General features: G+C 33.2%; 3 protein-coding genes across 3 annotated transcripts; all 3 read right to left on the reverse strand.

The window, feature by feature from the left end:
* Positions 1–1,579: 1,579 nt before the first annotated feature.
* Positions 1,580–2,812, reverse strand: LOC132278853 (uncharacterized). Its single transcript, XM_059780752.1, has one exon. The coding sequence runs from the start codon at positions 2,567–2,569 to the stop codon at positions 1,895–1,897; it is 675 nt and encodes a 224-aa protein (XP_059636735.1). The 5' UTR covers positions 2,570–2,812; the 3' UTR covers positions 1,580–1,894.
* A 3,917-nt stretch (positions 2,813–6,729) lies between these two features.
* On the reverse strand, positions 6,730–7,682 carry LOC132278108 (transcription repressor OFP8-like). Its single transcript, XM_059779928.1, has one exon. The coding sequence runs from the start codon at positions 7,680–7,682 to the stop codon at positions 7,101–7,103; it is 582 nt and encodes a 193-aa protein (XP_059635911.1). The 3' UTR covers positions 6,730–7,100.
* A 4,658-nt stretch (positions 7,683–12,340) lies between these two features.
* LOC132279137 (probable polyol transporter 6) lies at positions 12,341–14,922 on the reverse strand. Its single transcript, XM_059781069.1, has 2 exons — positions 14,745–14,922; positions 12,341–13,874 (listed from the first exon to the last, which is right to left on the reverse strand). The coding sequence occupies exons 1-2, from the start codon at positions 14,890–14,892 to the stop codon at positions 12,529–12,531; spliced, it is 1,494 nt and encodes a 497-aa protein (XP_059637052.1). The 5' UTR covers positions 14,893–14,922; the 3' UTR covers positions 12,341–12,528.
* Between the last annotated feature and the right edge of the window lie 9,302 nt (positions 14,923–24,224).

Consider the following 24,224-nt stretch of genomic DNA (forward strand, 5'->3'; position numbering starts at 1 on the left):
CGTCGTGGTGGTGGTGGAAGGAGATAATGGTGTAGGTAGCAGTGGTGGAAGCCAATAAAAGTTACTGTGGTGGTGACTTGTAGTGGTGGTGGAAGGGGGTGGTGACGATGGTGGTGGTGGAAGGTGGTGACGATGGCGGTGGTGGAAGGTTGAGGTGGTGGTGAAAGGCAGTGGCGGCTGTGGCAATGGCGATGGTGGCGGTAGTGGAAGGTGGTGACGATGGCGATGGTGGAAGGTTGAGGCTGCTCAGGTTCATGATTCATGAACAATCTAACTAAATAATAAATTGATTTAAATTTTATACTTAGGTTCTATACCTAAAATTAAATTTAAGTTAGGTAGAGCTTAATTCAAATTTCAGTTAGACAAAAAGAAAAAAAAAAATAAATTCTATATCCATATCATATCACATAATATCCAGTTGACCCAAATAAAAAAGTATCTTCTATAAAAGATTAGTAACCAACCCTTCTAAAAGAGCCCAACTCAAAGTTACAGTTCAAATTGGATCAAATTGATTTAGATTTGAATTGGATCTCGACTCAAACCCATGCCAACTAAGGTTTCTAAGCTGGCCCAGCTTGCAGCATTATTTGTCAAAATTATTCCTTTGAATGTGATATGTAATATATATATATATATATATATAACCCAGATTTGAATTAGTATGAACAAATTTTGTCTTTTGAATGATATGAGTTTTTAGATGGAGGGAAAAAAGTTAGAGAATAGTGATAATTATATGAAAAGAGTTAATAGTTTTTTTTTTGGGGGGTGATATTTTAGGCATAAGATAGATGGTTTTCAAATTTGATTTATTCATAAAGCTCAGTGTCAGATTCTTTGGTACTAAATTAGGAGTCACCTATCATGTACAAATGATGGGTAATACCAAATATTCTCATTTATCAAAACCTGTTTATGTGATTGTGAACCCTTTTTAATGAATAATAATAATGGGACATACTAAGTTGGATGGAAAAGTTGAAGAAATCATAGAAAAGGACCCTCCTAGTGTGCTTTAATTTAAATTTTGTTTACAAAAGGGAACACATTGTCATTATTCATGCAATCACAAAAATAATATATTGGGAAACAATTCTAAAAGAAGAATAATACTAAACAAGAGAAGTTTATGTCTTATTGTTGAAAAAAGAAAAGCACAAAAAGTATATACAAATAATATAAATATTCAAAATCTGATAAGTTTCCCAGTGTTTCTCTCAAGTCATCATTTTATCAGCTGTATTTTGTTCTTGAACTAATTAGTTGCGTACCTTTCAATACGGGCCAACCCAAAAGCAGTCTGTTGGGCTAGGTTTAATCATATCAATTTTGTGCTACATCCGCAGCTGGCCCAAATTGCCCTTTACATATGCAATATCATAGTCTTGACCAATCACAACTCCATTAGCAAGCTTGCATGTGGAGTTGTGATTGGCCATAATCATATGATCTCATATGTGTGCCCTCTTTTAATTAGTTGGAATAATGTAATTTCAAATCATATAATAATTTTTTCTTATTTTTGTAATGGGAGTAACATTTTTACTACAATACGACAAAAAGAATGGGGAAAATATATAAATAGGTATAATCTCGGAATTACCAGCCACATCCAAGCAATTATGAACAATATTACAGACAAATCTATTAACGAATGTAAGAAATCAAAACATAATACAAGAAACTACAATTGTAAACATAAAAGAAAAATAGGTTCATAAGCAAAAAGTTGAATTCAAACCAAATCTCGTGACCAAAATTAGCAGGAGGAATAGATTAGAACTTGGTAATTGGAGTAATATACAAAACCACCTGAAAACATGTGAAGCTAGCTCCAAATTTTTTCTGTTCTCTTCCTTAATTCAATTGAGGCTAATGAGAGAAGAGCCTACCAGTTCACTGGTCGGAACATTGGCCTTGAGATGTCATTGCTAGTTGATTCCGGCAGACTGAAGAGTTCGGCATACATGTCCATGAAAAACTTGTCAACAATGTCGAGATAGACAGGGCTTGTAAGGCGAGAATAGTAATGAAGAACTTCTTCAATGTCCAACACATGCTCTACATTGCTCTTGTCCATCATTTCCAATTCTTTTAGCTTCTGTGTCACCAAACAGCTCCTTTTCTCTTCCACACCTTTAGTACATGACAAGTACTCTTCTCTACTTCCTTCATACACAATCAACTTCTTCTTCTTTTGATCCTCTCTGTTTTCCTCTGCATAATTCTTCATGACAGGCCTTGCTTTCGAAAACTTCCTCAAGTTTTCCGGGAAAAGGGCTTTTTTAGGGTTTGAGACAGGGGATAAGAGTTTCTTCTTGCTTCTCTTTTTTGGCTTGTGCTTAGTTCTATCCCAGTGGTTGGTGAACTCCGTGTAGAATTTGTCCAATTCATTGTAACTTTGGCTGAACCTCATGTCGTCGAAGCCTCGGCTGCAAGAAAAGGGGTTGAAGGGAGGGGCTTTGGGAAGCCTTTGGTAGCCATCAGACAGAAAAGACTTGATGTTGTTTATGGTGTTTTGAAAGAACTTCTTGGTGTTGGAAAGGGAGGTTCTGAGCAACATTTGTGTTGTCTATTTGGCTTCTCTCTCTTGGTGTTCTCTGTGAGCTTAAATTTCTTTATGTAGATTAGAGCTATGGAAGCATTGAATTGAAGGTTTTTTTTTTTTTAAATGCTTAATGAAAAAAAGAAAAAGAAAAGAAAGATGGACAAAGACACGAATAGAAATCATTTGAATTGAGCCTTTCTCTCTTTTGGGGTTTACTTTAATTTGTTTAATTTCTGTCTTCACACGCTCCTTTGTTTGCTACCTTGCTTGATGGTTTTTCCCCACTCATATATATATATATGATAATACCAAAAAACAAAAAGTTGTGACTGCTTTTCAAATATACATGTTGTATAAGATACCTTCGTTGCTTTTACTTTTTGATGGTGGAGTTGTTGTGTTCCCTCTTTAGAAGAACCAAAGGAGCGGATATAAGGTTTTTCTCTCTATATTATGCAATCACATATGCGCAACGAATTTTCTGTAGTACAAAAGATAATACTATTCTTTGTCAAAAGTCTTTATTGTAACTTATGACCATAATGGAGTGGATGCGTGTGTATATCTCCTATACTTTGTTGGTATATATTATATTTATATATATATATGCACACACACACAAACACAGTTACAAGCAAGTATATTCGAGGCATGCTGATAAGGTCATTTGACATTCATTTTTATAAAACTACAAACTTATCAAAACAAATTAAAGAGAGTATACCGAGTAGAATCCAATGCTTGTGTGTTTTTTGTTTCATAAAATGATAATCAGACTCAAAAAAGAGATACACATCATTAATTCTGTCTGCTTTCTCTGTTCTGGTCTATGGAATTTACTGATACAGAAGAGAATAATCATACTACTATGACTCACTAGGATCCAATGCAACTAACAAAGAATTAGGCCTTTAACCATTTTTCTTGTATTGGGCCGGTTGTCTATTTTGCTTCACCTGACCCGAACTAAGGAGTAGTACTCATCATCTCTCACTCACTCATCATTTCTTTTGAGGTTATATGTATATAATTCAAAATTACAGATATTTTTCATTCTCCTCATAATATTCATTCTTAAACCCCATACATCTTTTCTCCATTCTCTCTTTCTAAACTTGTCATATCCATCTCTATTTGTAGAGTGGGTCTTCAAAACTCAATTCCTTGTTGGACAACTATTCCCAATTAGCCTACAAGGAGTTGGAGCATCTCCAATGCAAAATATTATATTTCCATTCCAAATTTATATTTTGAGAGGAGCTACAATGTTAAATGCTATATTTTTACAATTATGCTCCAATGATGTATTTCATCCAAAATACTATTTTTGGACATAACAACCATTCTATATTTTGAGAGCCCATTGGAGTATGTTATTTTCATCAATTTGTTATATTTTGAATTTGAGAGTTCATTTGAGAGCTACTATATTTAATAATACTTTTGACAATCTCAAATTATGAGAGATCTTTTGAGAGGCCGAGTGTCTTATTTTCATGCACTTGTTATATTTTGAGTTTGAGAGATCATTTGAGAGGGGATCGGAGATGCTCTTACCATATCCGTTTTTAACTCTAAAATAACATGTACAACTTTTTCCCAAATCTTCAGTCTTTTACTCAGTTTTCTGGCTTCCAAAATTGATTAAGAAACTATTTATCGCAGCTTTCTTATTATTCACTGCCCAAAATGGAACATGTTCCGTTTTGGCAATAACCAAAGCCAAAAGATTAATTCAATAAGGAAAGTGAGTTAGCACTCCATTTCGTTGGTACCATCCAACCGAATCCAATTCAATTGTTTACTTATTCAATGAATTCATTTTCAAGAGCAATCAACTCATTTTCAAACACCAAGTGGATGAATAAGAATCGTGAGAAAGTCTTTCATTTGTCTATGATTATAGACAATCCCACTAAGATTATCTATGGAATTCGAACCGAACTCTATTTATGATTCATTATTGCTATCTCATCGGTCCTTCTTCTTACTTATTTTAGCAGATCTCAATTTACGCTGAGCCTATTCTTTTCTTTTTTATATACCTTTTCATCTACAAATTTCGCATATTTTCACATTTAGGATTTGCATATACAACATGTACCACTGTCAAGTGTGAATTTCTTATTAGTTAGGTTATTTCTTATTGCTTAGGTATTTTGATTCAAAAAAAGGTAAAAAAGAAGAATTCGGTTGCGCCATATATATGAAAGAGTATACAATAATGATGTATTTGACTAATCAAATACCATGGTCTAATAATGAAGCATTCTAATTAGTTGATACTATTAGTATTTGTTGATCGAATGTCTACTCCGGGAAAAATAAGTCGTATGTCCGACCAACAGAAATAAATCATTTTATGAAATTCACCGAAACCCTTTTTCTTCTCAACCTTCTCCAAACTACTCTCTTTTTATAAAATTTTAAACACAATTAGTTAGAGGTCAAGACTTATCAAGAAATTCCTTAAAGCTGGAGATAAGAAATTTCTTAAAGGCCAAGGCTATCAAAACAAGAAATTACCATACAAATTACAACTTAAAAAGAAATTTAAAATTGTTAATATTAATAGAATTTCAGACACAGCCTAAGTCCTAACAGTACTACATATTCATTCACACACACACACACACACACACACACAGACTAGTAGTCCAAGCTAGCACAAAAGTAGTTTCTTTTGGCCTCCAGTCTGTCACGGCAACTCTCTACCTACTCCGCCACCGATAAAATACTCAATCCTCAACAACTTTTTAGGAATTTGGAGGATGGAATTGGCCGCATTGGTGGACTAGGTAACATTCCGATTTCCTTTTCGACTGACGAATTATGAAAAGAATTTTGGACCAACCTCTATTAACTACATACAAAAATATATCTATGACGTAGAGATTATAAATTAATTAATGGAATTACTAGTTATGAAGTTTCTTTTTATAATTGCTTTTTCAAGTATACAATTTTAAGCATGTAATTGTACTTCCACATTTAATTTTGGTGATGTTCTATTTTCTTTTACTTTCTATCTTTACGAACGATACTGTATTTTATGTCCATGAATTATAAGAAAGTTCAAAATTCATGGGAAATTTAATGTTAATTACTATTTTTATATAATGAATATATGCATGCACAACTATGTTATATTCCGATAATTAATGCAATGAAAGTATTTTTTTAGAAAAAATATTATTTAATACTATAATAAAAAAATTTAGAACAAAGTTAAGTAATTGGTACTTCAAAATCATTAAAGCAGTAGAAAGTATTATGTTATAGGATACAAGTTTCTAAAAATCAACCATGAATAGTTTCTTATCTCTTTTTATGCTTTTAGGTCCAGTTTGGTTAGAAAGAAATGAAAGGAAAAGAAAAGAAATTAAGGAAATGGAAAGGTATGATTCTTTGTGTTTGGTATAATTTTTTTTTTTGCAAGAATAAGAAAGGGAATGGAAGGATTTGGAGGGATCTTAAACCTTTATTAGTTGATTTTGTTATCTTTCAAAAATGAGAGGAAAAGAAAAGAAATGTTAACATTTTAAATCAAACTTTATTAATACTAATTTGTTTATTAGTTGATTTTGTTATCTTTCAAAAATGAAAGGAAATGCTAATATTTTAAATGAAACTTTATTAATATTAAATTTGCCATTATTTTTATGAAAGACAAGGTAAAGGTAAAGTATGATGATAATTTCTCAAAATAATTTTCTTCCCTTGCAATAAGTGGTTAACATTATCTTCACCATTTTTTTTTTTTTTTTTTTGCCAGGAGCTCTACCAATTAGAATACCCAATAATATGAGATGAAGTTTCAAATTTTGTTTTTTTTGTTATCTTCTCACAACTGAGATGGAGTGAATGGAAGGGTATGTAACAAATCAATTATTTTCTATTTAGATAATAAAACATTTATTTCATTTATTATATTTTAATAACATTATGAATATTATGATAAATCGCTTAACAATTTTACAGAGTAACCGATGAATTGAGTATGTTGCAGACCCCATATATAATTTGTACTCCTGCATAAGCAATACAGACAAACACAAACATTTAAAAAATAAAAATCCTTTTTTGAACATTTGAAAAAGGTAGTACTATTTCTCTTTATATTCTTTTGGCCCAAGTAAGGAAAAATAAATACTCATAAAATCCATCTTCACAAGAAACTGACCAGACAGTTTCTTACATTCTGTAACATTTTCCTTGGAAACAAACAAGCCATCCTTTCCATGGCCATCATCTATCAAGGTTGTAAAGGAAAAAGAAGTACACACATTGTCACATCAATTCAAAAGCAACAGAAACTGTCATCTTCTTTAGAACCCCAAAAAAAAAAAAAAAAAAAAAAAAACAACGACAACAAATAAAGAAGCAACCAAACAATAGCAGAGCAGGAAATTAAACATCAACAACTAATTAATTTGATTATAAGATCCAATTAGTGAGAATAATTAACCATTAATACAGTCAATATATAATGGTTTAAACCCTAAACTATTCTCAACTGTTTTTTTTCACCAAGACAACACACCTTTCAATAAGACCAGTTTGAGAACAGAGCATCCCAAATCTCAGTGTACACTTCAACGATGACCCTATGGTGATGATAAGAGTTTAGAGAGAGAAAGCACTGTAACAGATTCTCAAGATCCTTGGCTCCGAAAATCTCCCTTTCCACTATCATTTCCACCATTGAAGTCCTGAAATCATTGTAGGGATCACTCGAACACTTCACCACCGCAAAGCTGTCTTTAACTTTTCCTTGCAGTACCGGCATTAGACGCATTTCAGAGTCCTTCTGGTTACTTCTTCGCCTACTCGTCGCAATTTGGTGGTCACAACGAGCTCTGTTTTGGTAAAAAGACCGACCAGATGAATCAGAGGAAAGTGATTTTGAGGAGAAAAGTGTGGTCTCATCACCGTCGTCGTCGTCATCGCTGCTAAACCACCCATTATAATACTGAGCTCTCTCAAACTTTTGGTTCCTCAAATGGGTCTTCTTGTTCGTCTTCTTTCTTGATTTTTTCTCTTTTGGATTCGCTCTGAAACCTTGAGAGCTGTGGATTGTGTTTAGTGGCGTAATGGGTGATGCAGGTGGACATTTTCGGCCGTCCATATCGGCCGAAACGAGAAGAGTGTTTCTGCCTGATATTTTACGTCTGGGACACAAATCTTCGACGGTTTTGGACCGTTTCGGCCTGCAAATGGATGGACATGGTCGAGGTTTGGGTGAGAAGAGTTGGATCAAGTGGGAGTGGTTGTGAGGGACGAAGAGGGGTTGTTTGGTGAGATCGGATAAATTTCGGGGCCGACACGATCTGAAAGATGAACGGACCATGCGAGATATTCGCAGCTTGAATCGGTTTTCCATTGGAGAGAGAGAAATAGAGAGGAGAATATTGTGGAGAGAGAAGGATTTTGAAGACGAGGGTGGCGGAATTTAAGTAATGGATATATACAGCAAAGAAAGAAGTTACAAGTCTTGCTATTGACATTTTAAAAGGTTCTGATCATCACTTTTTGCTGGTTTTTGTCGTCTTCTCCGTTCTTATTATCAAGTTTAAAACTCAATTCTGGCTTAAATAACTTTATTTCTTCTTAAAAAACAAGCGTAAAATTACAATGACTTTTCTTATTATTTGTCATAATTGCAGAAATCTCCCCAATAATTTAAAAAAGTATTCGAATTTTATCCAAAAATGAAATTAAAGTGCACAAATCTCCCTTCTTAGTGACGGATCGTGAAATGTACTAATAGATTTGTCTAATTTATTGAAATACCCTTAAGTTGTTACAGTAAATAACTGTATTATCATTTGTATGTGTGTGTGAGAGGAGATGGACGAAGGATAATATGATAATTTTAATTTATTCAGTACATGACATTAACAAAATTCATCATTGACTTGCAATAGCATAAGGAAAGTCGTGTATGTTAGTTTCATTTTTAGGGCAGGTCCGAGTAATTTCTCAAATCAAAAGAGAAGTGTTTGTAATTAGGCAAACTATAGAGGAGGTCCGTGTAATTTATCCAAAAAACAAAAACAAAAAAGAACTCTACTTTTATTTAATTTTTATTTATTTTGGACATTTTCAAATCACCAAAGCTCATAGCCGTGACATTTTGGGCAAAGCTTCTAGCTCAATAATATAACTTTAATATACAAAAAGTGTTTAAAATTTAATTGTATTATTTAACAACTGCTCTTTAAATAAATTGAAAACTTAAAATTGGTGAATTCAATCCTTACCATGACGAGTTCTTGAGCATTGACATTCTTTTAAAATATGTAATGTGAGAAGTATTGCAATGCTCGAAGCGGAACTTATGGCACTAAAAACTGAAGATGTATAGAATACACATCTATCTCCATTTACTAGTTAGTTCTTTATAAAATTCTTGCACTATCACACCCCTTTCATTACAAAGTATATAGTAGTCGTGTCCCCATTTACAAGACCAAAATTAATAAATAATGTGTTCTGAATATATCTCTAACATGACGGTAAGAGAGAACAACGCTTGTTTGGTTTGGTCATTGGAACACATTACTTGTGGGAATATTCCATTGCATTATTTGTGAAGAATCATACCAACACTAGTCCTTATTAATTATTCTCTTCAAGTGAGCTCTTCTTAATCTACAATTTTTGAAATTGTGAGCAGTGTTAAATTTGAGTTGGAATGTTAGATTCAAATCAATTCGTCTCAGTTTAATGATTCATTCTCTACAAATATGACGTCTTACACTCGTAGACGGAATCAATTAAGGCCAAGAGAGGGCATGTACCCCCTCAACTTTTAAATCTTTGCATTTTTGTATGTATAAATTTTTAAAATTTTAAAATTATTCCCTAAATTTATTATTATTACGTTGTGCCCTTCTTGAATAGAATTTCTAACTACCCAACGTTCGTGCTGACACTTATAGTGAGGATACCTTCTAATTTGAAATGTCCCTCCTATAACCTGAGTTGGAAGATTAGTCCATTGCGAATTGATCTCTCCTCGGTCCATCCAGTCTCTTGGAATCATTTGTCGCAAGTATCGTCCCATGCTTGGAAATCGAAGTCCAATTCTGCTTAGACACATAAAATCATGAGTAGAAAGTGTGTGCAAAGTAACAAATGAGGAAATGGACTGCAGTCACTTTAAATCCATCATAATCAAATTTTATTACAGTGAGATTCGTGTTGAACACTGAAATTTCCGAAGTTTTGAGATGATACAAATGCACCAAAAGGACAACCACTACCAATTCTCCTCTTACCAAATCTGCATGTTAGAGTGTGTGTGTGTGTTTTTTTCCCGAAAAATCAAGATCCGCATTGAAGGACCAAGGCAATGTTGTCACCTTTCATGTGTCTCATTTTAGCAAATATTTTGTAGTACCCTTTAACACGGTTTCAACCTAATAGATTTAATTAACCATTGTCAACATACTCATGTCTTGTTCGAACTTCTTCAGTAATTAAAAGACAAGTTGAGTCTAGATTTAATTAACCAAGAAACTACTATATCTTGGAAAGTACTCGTCATTTCAATTACCAAAACTATATATAAATATGATCCTAAAGATCTCTCTCTCTCTCTCTCTCTGGAGCATCTTGAAGTCGTAGAGAAACATCCAAGAAAATACAAACAATCCAATGAGTGCAGGACTTGGCCTTTACATCAAACGTCCTACCATTAGCTAAAAGACAGTTTTTGTTAGATGGATTCAGCTTTAACAAGTTGAAATTTTAACATAACAGAGATTTCCTGACCTCTACTTTTGCTTTCTTCAAGTTGGCTCTGAAAATTTCAAACTCATTTCTTAGTTTGGTTTTTGGTCAATGACTTTAATTGGTAAGGTTGTACAAATGTATCTCACTTTCCATGTGAGGTCGTCCTTTGCATTGGTCATAAAATACGATATATATGTATATATATAACCATACGATATTTCAAAACTTTCATGTTACATAACATAACTCCTTTTAATCACAACATAATATTGTTGAAAGCACAAGACAAGGGCATTGAACCACACCATGAGCCAAGATTGTAAGAAAGTACTGATGAACCACTCTGGTCCTTAATTATTGTGTTTAGTTTTCAATAATTGAGTCATGTGACTAATGGCTAAAAATTTGAAAATAAGGGATAGCTACGCTTTTTGAACTTTCAGGGAGACAGAAATGGTACATGATTCAGACTGTCTATATGAAATGTTCCCTGTGCATATCTAGGAGCAACATCCCGAAATATAAAGGGTACCAAACTAGGTCACTGCATTACCAATTTTGTGGTACTATTATAGGATTTATAATTCCTGATATTTTCAAAATTTTTGAAATAACAAGTGGTATAATTGACTAGGGACGAGAGTAGGCGTTGACACAACAATAAGGTTATTCTATTTTAATTTGGAGGTCACGAGTTCAAAATTGAAAACAGTCTCTTCATGCGAAGGTAAGACTGCGTACATCTGACTCTTCTCAAATTTAGTAATGACAAGAGTATCGTGCACTGAGTTAGTCCTTTTATAACTGACTAAGGAGTAACTACCAAATTTGAGAAAGCGAACATCTTGGATCCATCCTCCTTCAGGCCAGCCCCATGGAATTTTACCCGGCAGAAATTATGGTGCCTCGAGAAGACTTAGTAATGCTCTAGCTTCTATTAGTTTGATGCTGAACACCCAATTTGTAATTGCTTTTATCTTTTAACCATGTTTTATGTCGAGTTATATTTGGTGACATAAATATATCTGTAAAATAACTTAACCCACTATGGTGATTGAGGTAAATGCGATGGCTTCAATTAAAATTGCATGCCCCAATGAAGTCTCTTGTTCTGTTGACATAGAAATTAAGTTGTTGGTCACCAAATCATTTCATGCGGGTGCCTTACCAGAAAGGAGTAAAACGGTTGAATCATATCATATGCCAAAGAAGGGTGAAATTGAGGGAGGTGGGGATGCTTAAAATTTGGTGTCTTTAGAGGTACAATTAGCGAAAATGGATTCCCACCCAGATAATAATCTGATACCATATAGTATATATAATGTGTTATAAATATATTATCTAATATTATAATATATAATATTCACAAATTATTATTATTATTATTTTTTTCCCTTCCATCTTTTTATTTTGTCTCCCGTTATTATTATTTTTCTTGAATGAAAAAGTCAAATAACAATCTTCTGTTGTTTTTTTTTTGTTTATTTATTTATTTATCTTCTGTGGCTACTCTTTTTTTTTTTTTTTTTTTTCCCAATCATGTTTGCTATATCTCATTTGACATCAAAAATTTACATCACTTTTTTAAAATTTACATCTTTAACAAATTGAGTTATTGGGTCAGATACCCAACTAATAACAAATTGGAGATGGATTTAGTTACAAATAATTCATCAATGTTCCTTATACAACATAATTCATCGAGTTCTTATGGTCTAGTACAAGAATGCAATAACTTCACTTTTCAATAATAATTAAGGTTTGGTTCAAGAATGCAGTAATTTCACTTCTCAATAGTAATTATTGTCTGAGATAATGATTGATAGAAACATTATATTCTGTTGCATGAGATTAATGTCTTAAAATTAAAATTAAAAGAATAAATTCCTTCTACAATTTTAATTCCAAAACATTAATTTCATGTAACCACGTTTATAATTTATCACAAAAAGCCCTTGTTCCATTAAATAGACACGGCTCAAAAAAATAATTTAGTTATAAATAATAACTATATATATATATATATATGATTGACACATAATTTTGATATAAGGTGAAATGGAAGTAGCATCAATCATGTGAGCACGACGGCTCAATAAGTTACTAAATATAACAAATTAAACCATTATACACAGCCGTCATGTCCTATAACTAGTGTTATAGACACCATTGCCCTTTTTTCAAACTTTTTGGATATCTGAACTCCAAAAGCCCAATCCTATTATCCAATTCACTCACTGTCGATTTTTATCACCATCTTTTTCCTTCTCAAAGAGTGCCCCAATCTCTTCCAACGTCTTCCCTTTAGTTTCCGGCAGCACGAAGTAAAAGAAAGCGAAAGCCACCACCATTATTCCACACAGAATAAAAAACATTCCCCCAAATGATATCGCATGAGATATGCTCAGAAATGTCATCGCCACCGTCCCACTCACCAACCTGTTCACCGATATCGCCAGGCTGTTACCCTGTGCCCGGAGCCTCGTCGGAAATATCTCCGACGTGTACACCCACGTAATGGGCCCAAGCCCAATCGAAAAGAAGGAAACAAACGTGCACACACACATCACACATATCACGATGGCCCATTGTGGCTTGTGACCAGCCTCGTGATTCTCGAGGAACTTCGACCCCAGCCCCAGCCCACCTAGTGCAACGATCATCCCGCCAGTGCCGATTAACAAAAGGAGCCTCCTGCCGTAGTGGTCCAGGAACAACGCCGACACCAAAACGAATGCGGTCTTTGTTAGCCCCATGATCACTGTGATCCCAACCAGCTGTTTCTTATGGTGAATTCCGGCCGACTTGAACACCTCCGGGGTGTAGTAAATGACGGCGTCGTTGCCGGATGCTTGCATGAAGAAGTTAATTCCGAGGGCGCAGACGAGAATCCGGCGAACTTGAGGAGTGGGCTTCCACAGTATTTCCTTCCACACCCTCATTCCTTTGGGTCTGCTAGAGGCATCCTCAAGGTCTTTCAGTATCTCGTCGTGTCTCAATTGAGCTTCTTCAGGGCTGCTGGAAACTTTTCCCAGAGCTTTCTTTGCTTCGTCTTGTCGGCCTTTCATGACGAGCCAGCGAGGCGACTCCGGCATGAAGATGACACAGATGCCGATGAAAAACGCCGGTATTGCTGCTATGCCAAGCATGATTCTCCAGTTCATGTGCTCTGGCAGTCCTGACAGTACATAGTTGAAAATGTACCCCAGAAGAATACCTAAAACAATGAACACTTCGGAGAGAGATGCCAGTAAGCCACGTGACGACGCCGGGGAGATCTCGGCCGAGTAGAGCGGAGCGATCATGAGCGAGTAGCCCACGCCAATTCCGGCAATCAGCCTTCCCGCCATCAGGAATGGATAAGAGGGTGCCAGGCCCATAAGGAGTGCACCTATCAAGAAAGTGGCCGACGACAAGACAATGGTGTATCGCCTGCCGATCGCATCGGATGTCGAGCCGGCGGCAAAAGATCCAATAAGAGAACACACATTGAGAGAACCCACCAATACCTCCTCTTCGACTCTTGAGATTTTCATGTGGTCCTTTATATAAAGGATCGCTCCACTCATCACTCCAATATCTGCACATATATAATAATAATAATAATAAGAAAAAGTATATATATATATATATTTTGCAAAATATGAAAAATAATAAATACCCTAAATTCGTACCATTATTCACTAATGTGTGGATCATTGATTTTAATAGTAGACAAATTTGTCCCTATCCATTATCCATAAAGAGTAATAATTTTAAGAACATTAAATCTTATAAAACTAAAAATAAAAATATAGAGAAAGAAAATTCATGTGCCCTGCAGACTCCAATGATGATGAAATCAAATTAGCAAAGAAACATTAATTTTATGTCAATAAATTTTTTTTCATGTAGATCTTTCCTAAAGCATTTTTTTTTTTAAATCTTGTATATTACTAAGTAAATTTGGAATTTAATAGCATTTTACCTTTTTTTTCATGGTTTCAGCATCTTCATCAAGTAAGATACAAGATCTCGAACCTATTGGATAAAATGCTATTAAATTTCAAATTTAGCCAGTAACATATATACTAAGCTTCAAACCCTTTCAAATTTACCCAATAACATGTAGATCTTTTTTTTCAAATCTCGTATATTACTAGGTAAATTTGGAATTTAATAGCATTTTACCTTTTTTTCATGGTTTCAGCATCCTCATCAAGTAAGATACAAGATCTCGAACCCTATTGAATAAAATGCTATTAAATTTCAAATTCAGCCAATAACATATACACTTAGGCTTCAAACCCTTTTAAAATAAGGTAAAGTACAATTAGATTCCAAATTCAAACAGGGTTGCAAGAATTGGTAGAATCCGAGTATTTTATATATAATATTATATAATTACATTGTAATGTGTACAGAATAATTATAGAATGAATATAAAGATATGAAGAAATTAAAAACACACCATAGCCCAAGAGAATGGAATTGGTCGAAGCCACGAGGGCGCAACAAAATGCATATTTGTTGAGACGAGGCTTCTTCTCTTGAATAGAAGGCTCTCCTCCTCCACCTCCTGGACCTGCTACGGGTTCAACTCCATGTGTGTTCTCCATTTGATGTGATCGGTAACTGGTTTCCGTAGAAGCCAATCCCTCCCTCTCCTCTACTGATCCAAAAGTATATATGGATCCGTAGTTGCTGATTTTTCTGTGGGCTACCGAGAGAGAGAATACCGGATGGTGAACGGTTTTGGTTTGGTCTCACAAAATCAAAGGATTAGCTGCTTTGCATGTGTGGTGAAAAGCAGCAAATTCCTAGGGAGGACTACTTTTACACGTTTATATCTCTCTATCTATCTATACGTGTATATATATATATATATATATATATATATATACTACTCTTCCATTCTATCTTGAAGAGGTAAAATACCCCATTTCACCCCTACTTAATTTTTGGTGTAATTTAGTTTTTATTAGAGACTACAATTAGAGAACATGAGTAATAACAACTGTTAGTAAATTTGAGAGGCAGAGAGGATAAAAAGAAGTATGTGTTGGGTGTGTACATAACGGTAATCTGTATAACAAGGGAGAGAATAGAGGTGGAGGTGCATGGAATTTATCCAAAATATAGAAATGGTGTGTCATGCTGACAAATTATAAAGAAGAGGTAAATACGGTTATTTCTGAGCAATTAATGCGTATATCCAAATCCAAACTCTTCAAAGTATATACCTTCATTCAAGATTTCTGAAATATGGGTCAACGGTAAATGACTCGTTTATCTTAGATTTGGATTCTTTCTTAGGTGTCTCCATCCTAATCTCTTTATGACATCATATGTGTAATTTTTTATTTATGTTTTATTTATTTTTTTATTTGATTTTTTTTGGGGTCTTGTTGTTATTGCTGTGGTGGCGAATCTATGTGTCGATCGTCAAAATACACACAAAGCACTTGGGGGACAGAATACATTCATTTTAATCTTATTTATTACCTACCAAGAGTTGTTAAACCTATTTATTTGCTTAAGTCACAATATTTATTAGTCACACAAGATATCTATGATTGTTGTAACATTTTTTTTTTTTTTTTTTTTTTAAAATCATATAAATATTTATAGTTGTAAATGAATCGAGTTGTGCATGATCATCTCGAGCTCAACTAAGGTTTAGACTATTTGGTAACATTTTTTGTTTTCGTTTTCGTTTTCAGTTTTAATTTTAAATTTTTTTTTTTTTTTTTAAGACAATAACAAAATGCGATTGGTAACTTTATTTTGACTTTTCATATTTCAAAACTTTTGAAATCTCTTTTCATATTTCCTTTGCAATTCTCAACTCTACAAATGTGAGCTTTGATTTTCAGTTTTGGTTTTGAAATAATGTTATTTTATTATTTTTCAAAATGAGAATTAGAGAAATGTTATTTTATTATCTTTCACAATTAGAGAAATGACATTTTATTATTTTATTATTTTTCACAATTAGAGAAATGTTATTTTATTTTTTTTCAATTATACTCATATAGTAAATAAATTTTAAAATATATTTTATTATGCTCGAATAGTTAAATTAAAAAGTTTATTTTATGATTTTATTAATTTTGAAATATATTCATATAGTGAATAAAATATAAGTTTATTATTTTTCAATTATACTCATTTAGTAAATAAAATTAAAAAATATATTTTATTATACTAGAATAGTAAAATAAAAAATGTTATTTTATTAATTTTCAATAATACTAAAATAGTAAATAAATATTATTTTATTATTTTTTAATTACACTCAAAAAGTAAATTAAATTTTAAAAATATTTTATTATACTCTAATAGTAAAATTTAAAATGTTATTTTATTATTTTTCAATTATACTCCAATAGTAAATAAATATTATTTTATTAATTTTCAACTATACTTAAATAGTAAATAAAATTTAAAAACATATTTTATTATACTCAAATAGTAAAATTAAAAGTGTTTAAAAAATTCAACAGTAAACGTTACCAAACATTTTTTATTTTGACAGAAATGATTGCACACATTTCTAAAACTTGCCATTTTCACATAAATGAAAGCACGTCAAAAATGAAAATCATAACGTTATCAAACAGACCCTAAGCAAATGGGCCAAGTTCGAGTTTAATTTGTTGTGAATATAGACTTGTGCAAAGCTAGTATATATTTGTGTACAAATTCATAAACATAAAGAGATAAATGTGATTGGATAAAACTTGCCTACTCACTTGTGAGTAGATCATAATCTTACTTTTTGTTTTTTTTTTTTTTTGTTTTATGTGGTCCAATTAAAAATGTTCAAATAGTGAGTAAATACAAAATTTGGAAAGTGATATAAATAAGGACCACATCTTTTTTTGGAATAAATTCAATTATTTTAATTTATTTCCTTATTTATGGCTTTCTAAATTTTATGTTTATATGGATAATCTATCTACTATCACTTATGAGTAAACAAGTCTTCTCGAATGTGATTTTGTATGACTTACCTATCAGAATAAATAAATTATAATGGAATACAGCTAATGTCCTCACCCGTTTGGTATGGAACGTTGATACACTAGAAACTAATAGATGGTTAACAATTGCAATCCAATCAAAACATATCTTCTATTTTTATGTTTTATTTTTTATTTTTTATTTTTTTTCATGTAAAGTGCAAAGAAATCCTTGCTATATATATATATTTAAAAAACGCCCAAAAACAACATCTCTCTCTATAATTTGATATTTTGTAAAAAATTGTCCCTAATCATCAATTTTTTTTTAATAAAAATTAAAAAATGCCTTTAAGAGCATTTCAAGTATTTCAGTTTTTAATTTTTTAATAAAAATTCCAAAAATCCCAAAATTTTGAAATTGGTGTTTAAATTTTATTTTTTTAAAATTGTCATAAGGGCTTTTAGATATTTCAGTCTTTTAAAAATATTTGTCATATGGGCTTTTAGGTGTTTCAGTCTTTAAATTGAATAATATTCTTTATTTGCTCAATTTGAAAAATGTATAAGATTTTTTTGAATACTAAGAAATAAAATATATTAGCATGTGTTTTTTTTTTTTTAAACAAAAATTATTCTATAAAATTTTGATGTGTAAATATTTTTTTGGGTAAAGTACAGCAACACCCTCTGAGGTTTGCCAAAAAGACACACAGAGGAAACTTACTCAATTTTTGGACAATGACACCCCCTTGTTAGATTTGACAGCCAAACAGATCCTAAAAACATGTGAAAAGTCTAATTTGCCCTACATCATTTGATTAATTTTAAAAGTAAAATATCAAAAACAACTAAATGACCTAATTGCCCTTCTCCTCTCTCTCTCTCTACTCCGGCTGTGAAATCGTCCGGCGAAGGATGAGTACGGTGGTGGCGACACAACATCTGCCTTTCGGCGGCACAACGTGACCAACATGTGTGGTGCTGCGGCAATGGCAAACCCTTGAAAAACCCAGTTCACATCCTCAGCGCTGGAGCGCCGTTGCCTGCGGCGGTGCTATTTAGACCGAGTCATTGGCTTTTGTAGTCACGTCTATAACGACGTGAGGGCCTACTTCGTCGATCACAAAAAAAGGATCTTGTCGTTTCGTCCGAGTCCCTCCGGTTTAAGCTCAGATCTCACTGGCCTCTATGGATGGTTTAAGCTCAGATCTCACCAGAGTTGCAGTTTGTTCGTCAATATGAATTGGGTTTCACACCGACCAGGATCCGTGTCGCTTATAGCATTGCCAAACTGAACTGTCGCCGATGATTTTGGGTCACTCGACAAGGTAGCAATTCTTGATTTCTGGATTCAAGTCTTGTGGAAGCTTGTTCCTGCCCTATAAATTGAGGCTCTCAGCTGTTTTTTATTCTGAAAATGGTGGCCATATATTAATTGAAATCTAGATAGGGTAACACTGTACAACACTAAGATTCTTCAAAAGATTAGTTAGGGTTTTTTTTTTTTTTTTTTTTTTTTTTTTTTTTTTTTTTTTTTTTTTTAAGGGGTTCATGTACCATGTGATTAGTCTTTTTGAATTTAGAATTTGTTTTCATCGGACCCTTGTGAGAATTATAGACTCTCTCAATCTTCTATATATAACCAATAAATTCATCTACATATTTTGTATTTAGTTCCTTCAGTGATCTAGATTCTGTGTATTTCTCGTTAATCATCACTGTGGAATCTCAATCTGTATTATTCCGTTTGGATCCTATGAATCCTGTTGTTTGGGTTTGAATTGTAACAAGTCTTGGTTTGGGACTGGAATTGTAAATCACTTTGGTTAGGTTTATTGAATTGTAAGTCAATTTGGTTTGGGTTTAGTCCGAATTATTGAAGCCCTTTCTTTCTTTCTCTCTCAATCTGATTTGAATGTGTGTCTATATGTGTGTGTATACAGAGAGAGAGAGAAAGAAAGAAAGGACTGTGTGTCGGGATATGTATATATGTATGTCAATTCATCACCATTGGGTCTTTGAGGGCGGAAATGTCAATTTATGGTCAATATAAAAGTCATAGGGCAGAAATGTCAATTCATTACCATTATGGTGTATTTGGCAACTTTATCAAACTTGATGGGGTATCTTTGTCCCAAAATGGGCTAAGTTTCATCTGTATGTCCTTTTAATAAATCTCAGGGGGTGTTGATATACTTTACCCTATTTTTTTTTAATTGGAGAGTTTTAATTGAATTAAACACATGATCTCCATCAAATAATTTTTGTTGACACACGGTAACTTTAGATTCATTTTCGATAAAAATAAAATAAAATAAAATAAAAAATAAAAAATAAAAAACTTCACTTCCATTATTAATATATTTGGTGAGTCAACTGTTGGACGCAGCAATAAAAGACAAGTAATTCCAAATCACAAGATTTTTACATAGTTCATCAAACTCAGAGCTACATTCATAGTGATACATAGTTCATCAAGGGCTACGTTCATAGATCATTATTTATTTTATTAGAGTCATAACCACACTCTCGCGAGATTGCCTTAACGGGCTACACGTCTCTACACCAATACTCCCAACAATAACCTACGTATCTATTGTCCAAATATGGTCTAAGTATACCTTGCATTATAGTATTACTATTTAAATATTTTGTAAACTTATAATGTGTGTGTATATATATATATATATATATATATATATATATATATATATATAATTATTATTATAAAACAATAATATATATATATAATTTGTTATAAAATATAGTTATATATAATAAAATAAAACTATACAAAATAAAAGAACCTAATTATAAGTCGAGGCTAGAATTTGATCATATGTCCTTAAGACAAATTCATCCCGCTATGATGCTAACGGACTCAGTGGCGTTTATCTCCCATGATACAATGATTTTTCTTCCTTCGATAGTAGCACTGCAAACCGAAGAAATGGGTGATTCGACTCGGTGTAGTACTCTCTCTCTCTGAATTAGACTTAAACTCACAGACTAAAGTCTATGTATGTATGAAGAGAGAAGATGAGAGAATTCAAAATAGGAGAAGAAGTATTTTAAATTGGAATGATTTGCAAATGACCCTAAGGGGGGTTTATATAGGCAGCAAGGTGCTTTTTTGGGTAGCCTGAACCATCACCTACATGGGATGTGATGGTTCAATTTAAAAGTTCAAATTGTAGCATTGGTTCGAACCAGGTGCAACCTTTTAATGCACTGGTTTGGACCAGTCACACCCTTTCAATAAAAACCAATTAAAAAAATAAGCCCAGCCAAAATTCAACCCATTGATGCACTGGTTTGGATCACACCCTTTCAATGAAAACCAATTTAAAAAATAATCCCAACCAAAATTAAATTAAGTCTAAGTCCAACACAGGTCCAATTTCGTTTAATAAAAAATTAACGAGACTCTACAATAAAGCCCAAGCCCGGACTAGACGAGGCACGCGTAAACGGTTTGGACCCAAACTTGCCTAGGTCCTCCCCCTCTTAAAAGCTTGGGTGCCATTGGGTCCAAACCCAAATCTCAAACTTGACTTATTTAAACTTAAATTGGTTTCATCATTTTTTCCATGTGGACAAGTATTTCCTACATTTTACATACCCATTTAGGCTTATTAAACACCTTATTTTGGAGCTAATTTTTCATTTATCCGGAAATGAATTTGATAAAGTAAATATACCATGTTCATCTCCTCACGGAGAGGAACGCGTTCATCTATAGATCCGCAAAAAATTCTTAGCGGAACCTACTCCAAAATTCATCCAAAGTTTCTATTTTGTATGCAACGTTTCCAACAGTATCTATTTGATGGACCCCAAACCTAACTCACTTACTCCAACATTACACGGTACAATAGGACTCTAAAAATATACGGCTAATCTAGAATTTGAGACCTCATTATCCTACCAATCTCCACTCAAATTCCTTCATGTCAATCAACGCTTTCCACAGTAAGATGAATCTGACAACTTTCCCTGGTTGTCTTTCACGACTCCACCTATACCTGTAACGATCCGGTCATCTGCCTTTCTTTTTTTTTTTTCCTGAAATTTTACGAATGAATTTTTTTCGTTTAATTTTCCTTTTTGAGCTCTGTTTCGTGTCGCTTAGTGTCATCTCGAGTGCTCGGAATTGGTTTCTGAGACTCTTTCATGTGAAGTGACAACTTCCTTTGAGGACCGAGTCATTTTCACATTTTTCATTTTTCGATACTATGCGCTATTTCGTCTTATCTCCGTTTGTCAGTTTTTGGCACAACCTCACTTTTCAAGCTCGGAGTTGGTTTTTGACTTCACATATCCTTATCGTGAGTGGTTTCCACGAAATATGTATCTTTACTTTTGCAAGAAAGTACTCTGGTTGCTCCCGGTGCCCATAGGGGCATGGATGCATAAATTTTTGACATTATTTTCTTTTCTTGGGGTGTTTTTCGTAAACATCTTTTGAAGATATTTTATTTCAGGGGTTTTTAAGAAAATATTTTTGGAAGATATTTTCATTCTAGGCCATAAGTGCAGTTTTCACTTTTTGGAGGGGCCATTGTGCAATTAATGAAAGTTATTGCAAAATGTTTTGTTTTGAGCCTGGATCCTCGTACGGGATTCATTTTCACATTTCGTCGAGTTGTGTACTCTTGGAATTTCCTCCTGGTCGATGTTTTCCAGTTTCAGGGTTTCTGGCCCCGATTTGCGCCAAACTTGTTTTGGGCATAACTTTTTGCTCGGGATTCAGTTTTTGACGCCGTTTCTTCCGTTACTTATATTTTATCATTTTGAATCTTTTTTGTTCACAAAGTTTTGCCATTTGAGTGCGTCTTCTCAAATTTTACTTTTTCAGGCCCGGCGGGGCACTTTTTGAGATTTCTATAAAAGGGGGGTGAGATATTTTATTTTTCATCTTCTTCCCTCTTCATGCACGACCTGGAGCTCCCATGGCAGCCCAAGGGGTGCTGCCATCTTCTCTCTCCTCTTTTGGTTCACTTTTCTTTGATGGAAAGTCTTCGGCCTTAACGTTTGTTATTCCCCTCGCCGTGCTCTACCTTTCCCCCTTATTAGAATTCAGTTTTGACCATTTCTTGAGTTTGGTTTTGAGGTCAAGTTATGATTTTGATGGGGCTTTCATGGGGGTTATGTTCACGGCGTTGTCCCCGACAAAACCTAGTAGTTTCGTCGGATTCGGAGCCGTTCCATTTTGATGGCTTTTTAGATTTTCATCTCAAATTGAGGTAGGGGATGTTTTAGGTTTAAATTCTTATTATATAGCATGCTTGTGATGCTTATACTACTTGTTTGCATGATTAAATATAAAATCTAGAGATTTTATTATTTATTTTTCTTGTACGGGATCTAATTTTTCCAGTTGCTCATAACTTGGTTTAAACATGTAGCATGATTTTATATTGCCCCTTGATATGCTCATTGTCGTGTATTAAAATTGAAACATTTGAATAAGTATTAAATATTTTATTTAATATTTATCTTAGGTGAAAGATTAATTCACATGACCTTAACTAGCTTGAAATTAATATGTGTTAGCATATTACATTAAGCCTTAGCATGCTCTTCAATATAGTTGAATTTGAAAGTAATTGGAGGTGTTTTGAAAATTAGTAATTATTAATTAATTTGATTAATTAATTTACCCCGAGTGCACTATTCACTCCATTCGAATTCCGACTTGATATTCTTGATCTACATGCCATATAGCTTCACATATTTTTGATTTAGAATATTCGGTGAGGTTTTAAAACCTTTCATTTAATTAATTTCCTTATTTAAGATTTAATCCTCATGGTGATATACAACTTGGAATTGAATTGTGGCATGCTGAAAAATTAAGCTTTGGTGTGGTTGTTCACATGTATTAAATTGGGATTAATTGCATGAGAATTGCAACCTTTATTTTATATTTAACTTTAGTGAAAGTTTAATTTACATAGGTGTAACTTGTATGAAATAAACTTGTAATGTAATATTACATTAGTCCTTGACATATTCTCTAAGATACGTTAAATTAAGAGCATTTGGTTAAGTTTAAAAATCTAGAGATTTTAATTAAAAGAATTACTTAAAATCTATTTTGTGGTCCCATTAGCTTAATTAAGGTTTTAACTTGATATTTGTATTGGCCATGACTTGTTTACTAGTATATATTAATTGTGGACCATTTGAAGTTGTTTTAGAACCTTGGTAATTAAATTAGCATGATTTAATTAAAATTCTATTTTGTTGTTCCAACAACCTAATTGAGTTTTAGAATGGATATAGGTGATGATCATGTTATGTCCTTTAACATGTATTAAATTGAGGTTATTTGGAATTGAATCGGAATCTAGAGAATTTAATTGTGTTTATCTATTTAAATTCTATCAATTTGCTCCATGATCTAGTTGTGTTTTAGTAGTGGTTTCTATATTCAAATCATGGACTTGGACTTGTTGTATATTCATTTGGTTATGTTTTGAACATTGGATAACATAGTTGCTATGTTTGTATTTATGAGAATATGTTTTCCTTATTGAATATATTGTTGTCTTGTGTAATGATTTGCACACTTCGTGTTTAACTTCTTTCATGCATAGCGTGTAAAGAATCGCACACTGAAGATTCGACATTCATCACATCATATTAGTTGTGGACTTAGAGCATGTATTGTATAGGTTTCCAAATTTGGTTGTACTTGGTAGATAGTTGATTATCTTGCATATTCCTGTTGATATATGCGTTGTTGCACAACTTGTTGATTTTGGAAACTTGGGGATGTCGTTATTTGGCTATGGCTAGGACGTGGTTCTAGTACGGGGGATAATCCCTCTATATATAGTCTAGTGCGCACATAGGGAGGTTACCCATGGGCTAATAACCATAAAGTAACTATGTTGTCAGTCTGATCCGGCGTGACGTCCGAGTATCCACTTTGTTTGATTTTGCATTTCATTTTCAAGTTGATAACTAGATGATGT

The sequence above is a fragment of the Cornus florida genome, unplaced genomic scaffold, assembly GCF_030987335.1.
Source record: "Cornus florida cultivar Cherokee Brave unplaced genomic scaffold, ASM3098733v1 CherokeeBrave_3.0.0_Hap2_Chr10, whole genome shotgun sequence".
NCBI lineage: Eukaryota > Viridiplantae > Streptophyta > Magnoliopsida > Cornales > Cornaceae > Cornus > Cornus florida.